The sequence below is a fragment of the Macaca fascicularis genome, chromosome 19 (assembly GCF_037993035.2).
Source record: "Macaca fascicularis isolate 582-1 chromosome 19, T2T-MFA8v1.1".
Classification (NCBI taxonomy): Eukaryota; Metazoa; Chordata; class Mammalia; order Primates; family Cercopithecidae; genus Macaca; species Macaca fascicularis.
The window spans coordinates 53557624-53567854 of record NC_088393.1 but is presented as its reverse complement, the minus strand read 5'-3'; the positions used below and the strand labels follow the sequence as shown (position 1 = coordinate 53567854).

Sequence of the window (10231 nt, the reverse complement as noted above, 5' to 3'; positions counted from 1 at the left end):
GGCCCGGAGGTGAGGAGACCCTCCCCGGAGCCCCCGCCCCCACACGCCGGCTCCAGGCTGAGCCCAGACACCCTCCGAGGCTTCCGCAGCGTGTCTTGCCGGCCACGCCCCGAGTGACGTCACTGATGTGGTCGCGCCCCTTGGGTAGAGCGCCACCTGGCCCGGGTGAGGGCCCGGGTGAGGCCCTGGGAAATCAGTTTCACGTTTACACATGGGTAAACTGAGGCCTGGAGACAGGGAATGAATCTGGCCTATGACCCTCTTGCCTGAGCCCCCAGAACCCGGAAAGCCACCAAGATCTGAGTGTAAAACCAACAATTATCAGGGCCAGCTGACTAGGTGAGAGAATCCACTTTTCCAGCGTATTTCCAAGCCGAGTCCCATGTCCGGATGTTTTCCTGACCTCCTTTACCTGGAGAGCACTTCCTCCTTACAGGCCAAGCTCTGACATTAATTACCCTCCCCTTCTCCACCCCACTCTGGGAGATCTTGAACCCTGATCCTCAGAGGTTATCATTGTTTCTCAGTGTGTCTCCTGAGGCTGAGTTGTCTGGGAGAAGGGGTAGACTTAATTTCTTTTTTCTTTCTTTTTTTTTTTTTTTTGAGATACAGTCTCCCTCTGTCGCCCAGGCTGGAGGGCACTGGCACGATCTCGGCTCACTGCAATCTCCCCCTCCTGGGTTCAAGCAATTCTCCTGCCTCAGCCTCCTAAGTAGCTGGGATTACAGGCACGGGCCACCAAGCCCAGCTAATTTTTATATTTTTAGTAGAGATGTGATTTCACCATGTTGGCCAGGCTGGTCTCGAACTTATGACCTCAGGTGATCCACCTTCCTCAGTCTCCCAAAGTGCTAGGATTACAGGCGTGAGCCACTGCACCCAGTTGACTTAATCAATTTCCAGACCTCACTCACCCCAGCCAGGCCCGGCTCAGCAGCTCAACAAACTTATCTAGCTGAATGAGAACTCCAGTTCTGTGTGACCTTGGGTAACTGCTTTCTCCTCTCTGGGTCTCAGCTTTCCCATCTGTGAAATAGGAGGGGTGGTATTTCTGGGTGCCACTTACACTACAGCAACAGTCAGCAAACGTGGTTTTTTGTTTGTTTGTTTGCTTGTTTGTTTGTTTGAGACAGGGTCTCTCTTTGTCGCCCATGCCAGAGCGCAGTAGCATAACCAGGGCTCACTGCAGCCTCCACCTCCAGGGCTCATTCGATCCTCCAACCTCTGCCCACTGAGTAGCTGGGACTATAGGTGCACACCACCATGCCGGGCTAAATTTTTGTAGAGACAGGGTTTCGCTATGTTGCCCAGGCTAGTCTCAAACTCCTGGGCTAAAGTGATCCTCTGGCTCAACCTCCCAAAGTGCTGGGATTGGAGGTATCAGTCACCATGCCCAGCCAGCAAACATTTTCTGTAAAAGTTCAAATAGGAAATCTTTTAGATATGGTAGACATAGGGTCTGGTTTACACACTCTTGACGGTTTTTCTTTTTACTTACAATCCTTAAAAAAATGTAAAAAAACTCTTCTTAGCTTAAGTGCTGTACAAAACAGGTAGCAAGACCCCTGCGTAAGAGAATGCTTGCATATGTACATAACAATCTTTATGGCAGCAGTGATGTGACAGCAAGAAATTGGAAATAGCTTAAATGTCCATCAAGAGGACAGGGGAGGCTGGGCACAGTGGCTCACGCCTGTTATCCCAGCACTTTGGGAGGCTGAGGCGGATGGATCACTTGAGTTCAAGACCAGCCTAGCCAACATGGTGAAACCCGTTTCTACTAAAACCAGAAAATTAACCAGGCCATGGTGGTACACGCCTGTAATCGCACCTACTTGGGTGGCTGAGGGGCTGAGGTGGGAGGATCACTAGAACCGGGGAGGCGGAGGTTGCAGTGAGCTGAGATCGTGACACTGCACTTTAGCCTGGGAGACAGAGCAAGACTCCTCAAAAAAAAAATTAAACAAAACAAAACAAAAAGATGAGGGCAGGGAATAGTGAAACCCTTGGACATCCCTTTCTGAAGCACAGAGTGAGCAACAACTAAAGGAGGTGTGGACTGGGCACGGTGTGTCATGCCTGTAATCCCAGTGCTTTGGTGCTTTGAGAAGCCAGGGCGGGAGGGTCACTTGAGGTCAGAAGTTTGAGACCAGCCTGGACAACACAGTGAGGCCCCATCTCTTTTTTTTTTTTTTTTTTTTGAGACAGTGTCATTCTTGTTTCCTAGGCTGGAGTGCAATGGCGCAATCTTGGCTCACGGCAACCTCCGCCTCCTGGGTCTGAGCGATTCTCTTGCCTCAGCCTCCTGAGTAGCTGGGATTACAGGCATGCACCACCACGCCCAGCTAATTTTTGCATTTTTTAGTAGAGACGGGTCCATGTTGGTCAGCCTGGTCTCGAACTCCTGACCTCAGATGATTCGCCCACCTCAGCCTCCCAAAGTGCTGAGATTACACGTGTGAGCCACTGTGCCTGGCCAAGACCCCATCTCTAAAAAAAAAAAAAATTAACTAGGTGTGGTTTCATCCATCTGTGGTCCCAGCTACTTGGGAAGATGAGGTAGGAGGATTGCTTGAGCCCAGGAGTTCCAGCCTGTGGTGAGCAATGATTGTGCTATTATACTCCAGCTTGGGAAAGAGACTTAGACCTTGTCTCTTAAAAAAATGGGTGGCATGAAGTGTGTAAATGACTGGATGACACAGAATGAAAACATCCATTGAGTGGATAAAAAGTTGCCAAAGATACAAAGGGAATGAAAAAAATCAAGGAAACACCCAAAATACCATATATTAATATATGTAAAAAGTCCACTTTAAACTCATTGCAAGAGTTACCAGTGAGATAGAGTGTGGGCTTCTAGGGAATTTGGTGGTCACAGAAATCTTTTTTTTTTTTTTTTTTTTTTTTTTTTTGTAGAGACAAGATTTTGCTATGTTGCCCAGGCTGGTCTCGAATTCCTGCAATCAAGCTGCCTCGGCCTTCCAAATTGCTGGGATTACAGGCGTGAGCCACCACACTTGGGAGGTCTCAAGTCTGTCTTGAAAATGCCAAATTTGGCCAGACCTGGTGGCTCATGCCTGTAATCCCAACATTTTGGGATGCCGAGGCGGATGGATCACCTAAGGTCAGGAGTTCGAGACCAGCCTGACCAACATGGTGAAACCCCGTCTGTAGTAAATACGAAAAGTTAGATGGGTGTGGTGGCAGGAGAATAGCTTGACCCAGGAAGCGGAGGTTGCCGTGAGCCGAGATTGCACCATTACACTCCAGCCTGAGAAACAAGAGTGAAAACTCTGTTTTTTTTTTTTTTTAAAAAAAGGCCAAATTTTATTCTGCTTCTAAACCTTCATACTGGTTGTTCCCTCTGCCTTAGAACACTCTCTGGGGTATTTGCAGAGCTGACTCTTCTCTGTCAGGTCCCTGCTCAATTGTCCCCTCCTCAGGGACCTTTCCTGATCCCCCTGTTTCAAAAGCTACCTCCCCCACCATGGAAAATTGAAGTGTGAGAGGGATGGAGAAAGACTTCATTGTATGCCATGTCACACTCTTTGCATTTCAAACCAAGTGAATTTATTGCCCATTCAAAACTGTGTAAATTAAATAAATTAAAATTTTAAAAATCGAAAAAAGTAAAAAAACCCGAAGTAGCTCCCCTAGTCATTTTCTCAACACATCCTCCTGTTTTATTTTGTTCGTGACACTAGTCAATGTGCGAGATGACTTTATTTTTTTTATTATTAATTACAGATTGGGCAGGAGAATGGCGTGAACCCGGGAGTCGGAGATTGCAGTGAGCCGAGAGAGCGCCCTTGCACTCCAGCCTGGGTGACAGAGTGAGACTTAAATCTCAAAAGAAAAAAAAAATTACAGATTGCGTCTTGCTATGTCGCCCAGGCTGGTCTCGAACTCTTGGGCTCAAGTGATCCTCCCACCTCAGCCTCCCCAAGTGCTGAGATTACAGGTATGAGCCACTGTACCTGGCGAGATGACTTTACTTATTGATTCCCTTATTTGCTGTGTCTCATGACCAAGAGGTCAGCCCTACGGTGGCAAGGATCTTGGTGAGTCAGTCTGGCTCATGGCTGTGAGGCTAAGGCCAGGCACACAGCAGCCCTATAACATATTTGCTCACAGATTAGGCAAATCATGTTTGTTTGTTTGTTTGTTTGTTTGAGACGGAGTCTCGCTCTGTCGCCCAGGCTGGAGTGCAGTGGCCGCATCTCAGCTCACTGCAAGCTCCGCCTCCCGGGTTTACGCCATTCTCCTACCGCAGCCTCCTTAGTAGCTGGGACTACAGGTGCCCGCAACGGCGCCCGGCTAGTTTTTTGTATTTTTTAGTAGAGACGGGGTTTCACCATGTTATTCAGTGTTTGTTTTTTACAAGAAAATGCATTTGGAATCACTTACGTAAATAAAGTTTAATAATCAAAACTCTACTTCCCCTCAAAAACAGATGAATAATAAGAAGGAAAGAGGTTATTGAACTGGATGATCTCTCAGAATCTGTTCGGCTCTGAATATTTCAAAGACATTTGGTTGGGGTTTTTTTTGGGTTTTTTTTTTTTGTTTTTTTTCGTTTTGGGCTTTTTTTCTTTTTGGTCTGGATGTTGGTGGAATTTCCCCTCTCGTAAGACTTTTCTGTGAGAGGGAAGAGAAGAAATAAGCATTTTGGGTTCCTACATTGGCCTTCCTTCCTTCCGCTGGTACATGTAGTTGGGGAAAGGGTCGGTTTTCTTCTTTAGTTCCGTTGAGGCCCCAGTGGAGCAAAGGGTTCCCAAAGGACAACAGCTGTCAGGTCTCCATGTCCAAAGCTGAGCCCAAATGCGTGGGGGTGGACTTCCCAGCGCCATTCTGCCCCTTCTGTAACACAAAATGTGGGAGAAGGTAATTAGAAATCCTGTCTTGTCTCCTGGCACCTCTTCCTTTTCCTTTGAGGGACCACCATACCCCATCTCACAATCCATTAAGGTTTGAATGGAGTGGACCCCAACCCCAAATGCGACCCCAGCCTGGCCAATCAGAGACACAGTGACTGGTCAGGTACGTGACCTGGTGTGGCCAATGAGAACCAGCCCCCAAAGACCACTGCGGCACAACTCAGGGGAAATTGGCAAACTCTCTTCACCGGGGAGGATAGGCTGCTGGGCTGTAAGCCTGGAGCTGCAAGTCTCTGCTATCTCAGGAGGAGACCCTGAAAGGGAATGAAGCCAACTCGGAGAAAATAAAAAGAGCCCATTCACGATGACATCATCTCTGACAACTGGATGCAGCCATGCCTTAAGACTCTGAACTCTTCAAGTACATGGCCCAGTAAATTCCCTGTTGTGCTTTCCCAGCTTGAATTGGCCTTCCGCCTCTCACGACTCAAAGAAAACTGACAAATAACCTCCTTCAGCTACTGAGAAATTATCAACAGTCCTCCCTCATCAACACGATAATAACCAAACTCCCATCTCTGCCATGCAAAGGCCTTGGGGGCTCCGCCGGGCGTGATGGCTCACGTCTGTAATCCCAGCACTCTGGGAGGCCATGGCAGGCGAATCACTTGAGGTCAGGAGTTTGCGAGCAGCCTGGGCAACATGGTGAAACCCAGTCTCTTCTAAAAATACAAAATTAGGCCGGGCGCAGTGGCTCAAGCCTGTAATCCCAGCACTTTGGGAGGCCGAGACAGGCGGATCACGAGGTCAGGAGATCGAGACCATCCTGGCTAACACGGTGAAACCCCGTCTCTACTAAAAAATACAAAAAACTAGCCGGGCAAGGTGGCGGGCGCCTGTAGTCCCAGCTGCTCGGGAGGCTGAGGCAGGAGAATGGCGTAAACCCGGGAGGCGGAGCTTGCAGTAAGCTGAGATAGGGCCACTGCACTCCAGCCTGGATGACAGAAAAAAAACAAAAACAAAAACAAAAAACAAAATTAGCCGGGCGTGATGGCGCGTCCCTGTAATCCCAGCTACTTGGGAGGCTGAGATGAGAGTATCGCTTGAACCCGGGAAGTGAAGGTTGCAGTGAGCTGAGATTGCGCCATTACACTCCAGCCTGGGCAACAAGAGCAAACTCCATCTCAAAAAAAAAAAAAAAAAAAAAAAAAGGCCTTGGGGCTCTAAACCCAGCTTTCTCCCTCCCATTTCTTCCCTGATCCTACTCCATGCCTTAGTCCACCACCACCTCTTTGGATATCTTCAAATTCTTAGCTATCTGGGCCCCATTACAGCTTCTTTCGTCTAAGACCTGAACCATACTCATATATGTCCTGATGGTATCTGCTGTGCATCCAGGCCTTAGAATTAGTCATTAGCATTCCCTGAATGTTTCCATCTTATTCTTGGATGTGGGAAGCACTTGGGCTGATGGGGCAATGTAGAGCATTGCAGGTCCACATTTCTTGGAGGGAAATCACAGTCTCTTCTTTGCATCTGCGTCTTCCTCATCATGCCTTGCACAATGCTTCAGGGCTGGGAGTAGGAATGTATTAATATAGCAAGCTGGCTGGGTTGAGTGGCTCCCACCTGTAATCACAGCACTTTGGGAGGCCAAAGCAGGAGGATCCCTTGAGCCCAGGAGTTTGAGACCAGCCTGGGCAACATAGCGAGACCCAGTCTCAAAAAAAAGAAAGAGAAAGAGAAAAGAAAAAAAAGAAAGGAAGGAAAGAAGAAAAAAAGAAGAAAAAGATGGCCAGGCGCGGTGGCTCAAGCCTGGAATCCCAGCACTTTGGGAGGCCGAGACGGGCAGATCACGAGGTCAGGAGATTGAGACCATCCTGGCTAACACCGTGAAACCCCGTCTCTACTAAAAAAATACAAAAAACTAGCCGGGCGAGGTGGCGAGCACCTATAGTCCCAGCTACTCGGGAGGCTGAGGCAGGAGAATGGCGTAAATCCGGGAAGCGGAGCTTGCAGTGAGCTGAGATCCGGCCACTGCACTCCAGCCTGGGCAACAGAGCGAGACTCCGTCTCAAAAAAAAAAAAAAAAAAGAAGAAAAAGAAAGAAATAAGAGAAGAGAAAAGAGGAACAAAATATATCAGGCAAATCCCTTATCCTCACTGGCTTCAATTTCCCTGTCACTAAGAGGGGTGGGGGGATCCTCTCCTAAGAGAAACATTGGAGAACACAGGATCCTTACCTCTCTGCACTCTTCTGAGACCTGGCAGATCTGAGAATAAGCTTCAGCAATGACAGCGGCCCTGGAGAGCACAGGAAGGCCCTCAGGAGGGGACTCTCCTCCTTCCACCCCACCCCCATTCCACCCCACCCTTCCTCACCCCAACTCACTTGCAGTCCAGCCCTCCCCCAGGAGGTAAATCTGGGATGTCCTCTGAGGCCAGAGTCCTGAAAACTGTGTTCAGGCTGGGTAGCTCCTGAGCATCGGCACACAGTTCTGAGAAAGGGTCAAGAGTTAGGCTGGGCACAAGGGTGCAAGCCTGTAATCCCAGCACTTTGGAAGACCGAGGTGGGCAGATCACTTGAGGCCAGGAGTTCGAGACCAGCCTGGACAACATAGTGAAACCCTGTCTCTACTAAAAATACAAAAATTAGCTGGGTGTGGTGGTGCATGCCTGTAATCCCAGCTACTCAGGAGGCTGAGGCAGGAGAATCGCTTGAACCCGGAAGGTGGAGGTTGCAGTAAGCCAAGATTGTGCCACTGTACTCCAGCCTGGGCAACAAAGCAAGACTCCATCTCAAAAAAAAAAAAAAAAAAAAAAAAAAAAAAAAAAAAAAGAAAAGAAAAAGAAAAAGAAAAAGTTATGGCAGAGCCTTCGCTGGCTGACCATCCCTCCAGCTGGGCCCCCGGAGCCTGCTCACCAGCGATTCTGCGGCCCAGGGCTGCCTCCAGTGCGAGCTCCCTCCTGATTGCCTCCTCAGAAGGCCTAGGGGCCCCGGGGAAGCAGACCAGGATGCAGGTCATGTTGTCCAGGCTGCCCTGAAGCCGGTGGAGAAAACGGAGCCCAGTGGGGGAGAATCGAAGGCAGAGCTTCCCAACAATCCCCAAGTTCAAGTCCCCCACTTCATTCTGGTTATGCCCCTTTCTTTCACGTCCCATTCACCTGCCAGTCCTCTCCTACTGGGACCTAACCCGGTCCTAGGCCCTCCCTATTGAGAGAATAATGCCCTTTCCCTAAAGCTCTGCCCGCTCTGATGTTTACCTGCTCTTCCACCTTCCAGCACTAATCATACTTCAGGCCTGGCTCCTACGACCCAGAATCGCCCCATTCCAAAAGACCAAACCCTTTGTCTTAAATCCCTTCCGCTAACTCTCCCCTCCTGCCTCAAAGCATCCCTCAGGCTCCGCTCCTGTATTTTGGCCCTGCCCACTTCATGCCACGCCCTTCGCTTGAGCCCCATCCCCTCCTTCTCTAGCTTTACTCTTGCCTCTGTATCAAAGCCGTCCTCCCCAAAACCCCGAGGCTTTCTCTCTTTGCTGCGCCAAGCCTCAAAGATACCACGCCACGCCCCCAGGACCTTGCACAGGCACGTGTCCAACAGCTGCGCGCAGAGAAGCTCTGGGGCCAGACCCAAGCGGAGGCGCGAAGCCACCAGTCCCGCCAGGGCAGCAGCAGACATAGTGTCCCAGACGCCATCAGAGGCCAGGAGCATGAACTCGTCCTCAGCCTGGCGTGCCAGTGCGGCCACCTCAGGCTCCGCAGAAACAAGCTGTAGCTCGGGGGGCCTCCCCGGAGCCTCCTTGTAGGCAAAGTCGCCCAACGCTCGCGACACGGCCAGAGAGCCCTCGACGCGGCGGCGGCGGATGGTGCCGCCAGCGGCGTGGATGCGCTCGCGTTCCCGGGGTCGAAGGGGCCGGTGGTCCTCTGTGCTGAAGGCCACTGCACCAGCGCGGCTCAGCACCGCGCGGGAGTCACCGCAGTGCGCCAGGTACAGAAACCGCGGGGAGACCAGCAACGCCACGGCCGTGGAGCCGCCTGTTTCCACGCGGGGCCAGAGGGAGCGCAGGCGCTTGTCGGCGCTCAAGAAGGCTCGGCGCAGCGCCTCGCGCACGCCCTCGGGCTCGCTAGGCTCCGGGCCCAGCTCCTCGAGCACATGGTCTGGCAAATGGCGTGCACCGAAGCGGGCAGCTCGAGCCCCACCGTGGCCGTCGAGGACGGCAAACAAGGCCCAGCCCAGGGGCAGACCAGGTAACGAAAGCCAAGTGCAGTGGGCATCCTCCATGCGCGCGCGCCAGCCTTGCGCTGCGCTCGCTCCGAAGCGCAGGCCACAAGACGCCTCGGCACCCCCGTGCGGCCGCTGGGCGCGGCGCGGCGCTGTCAACAGAGACCGAGGCCCATCGAGGGCCCCGCGCCCCTCCTCTTCATCCTCCTCTTCATCCTCCTCTTCCTCCTCCCCCTCCTTCTCCCTCTCCTTTTTCTTGCAAGCGGTCCAGAGACGCTGCAGCTGGCGGGCCAGGGCCGCCATCCTTCAGCCCTGGGATCAGGAAGTCTCCACCCTGTACACCTGCCCGCCCCCTCCATTAATCCCCTCCGCTGTGAGATTTTAAACCATCTAAATCTCCTTCCTGTCCTTTGACCCTCTTTAGGCGGGTCACTAGAAGGAATTACACTTCTGGGTCTCCTCTCTCCTGCACCTACAAAGCGGGGTTTGGGATCTGAATCAGGAAAAAAAGAAAAAAGATAATACTGTATCAGTAGCAAACTATCACATAGTACTAATGTGTCGCACGCTGTTATACATCATCATCTCCAGTTTACAGATGGAAGAAGAAACAGAGTCACAGAAGTAACCAGTGTTACAGGGAAACTAATTCGAGAATCTGTGTTCTCAACATAACACCCAATCCAAGCTCCTCCCGCCTCCGTGATACAGCCCCCAGCCTCAAAACCTGTAAATACCATACTTGGCCGGGCGCGGTGACTCACGCCTGTAACCCCAGCACTTAGGGAGGCCATGGCAGGCGGATTGCTTAAGCCCAGGAGTTTGAGACCAGTCTGCGAAATATAGAGAGACCTCGTCTCTACAAAAATTAAAATTCAGCCAGGCGCGGTGGAACACACCTGTGATCCTAGCTACTCAGGAGGCTTAGGTGGGAAGATTACCTGAACCCGGGAGATCGAGGCAGCAGTGAGCCGTGATGGCATCACTGCATTCCAGTCTGGGCGACGGAGCGAGACCCTGTCTCAAAAACTATATATATATATATATTTTTTTTTTCTTTACTTTTTTTAGTTCGACCCCTCCCCTCTGGGGCTTCGGCTATTTTCTCTTCCAGGCCCTGCCCATCCAG

General features: G+C 51.1%; 1 protein-coding gene across 3 annotated transcripts; it reads right to left on the bottom strand.

Annotated features, from left to right (window-relative positions):
- Nucleotides 1-4399: 4399 nt before the first annotated feature.
- PPM1N (protein phosphatase, Mg2+/Mn2+ dependent 1N (putative)) lies at nucleotides 4400-9433 on the bottom strand. 3 transcript variants are annotated; one of them, XM_005589595.5, is made up of 5 exons: nucleotides 8458-9433; nucleotides 7801-7918; nucleotides 7270-7375; nucleotides 7121-7181; nucleotides 4400-4860 (listed from the first exon to the last, which is right to left on the bottom strand). In XM_005589595.5, exons 1-5 carry the CDS (start codon nucleotides 9403-9405, stop codon nucleotides 4792-4794), a joined length of 1302 nt encoding a protein of 433 aa, XP_005589652.3. In that variant the 5' UTR covers nucleotides 9406-9433; the 3' UTR covers nucleotides 4400-4791. The 3 variants fall into 3 exon arrangements, 2 of the variants coding, with proteins under 2 accessions (XP_005589652.3, XP_073880009.1); XR_012427724.1 differs by lacking the exons at nucleotides 7270-7375; nucleotides 7801-7918 and having other exon boundaries at nucleotides 4730-4860; nucleotides 8142-9214; XM_074023908.1 differs by lacking the exons at nucleotides 4400-4860; nucleotides 7121-7181; nucleotides 7801-7918 and having other exon boundaries at nucleotides 8142-9214.
- Between the last annotated feature and the right edge of the window lie 798 nt (nucleotides 9434-10231).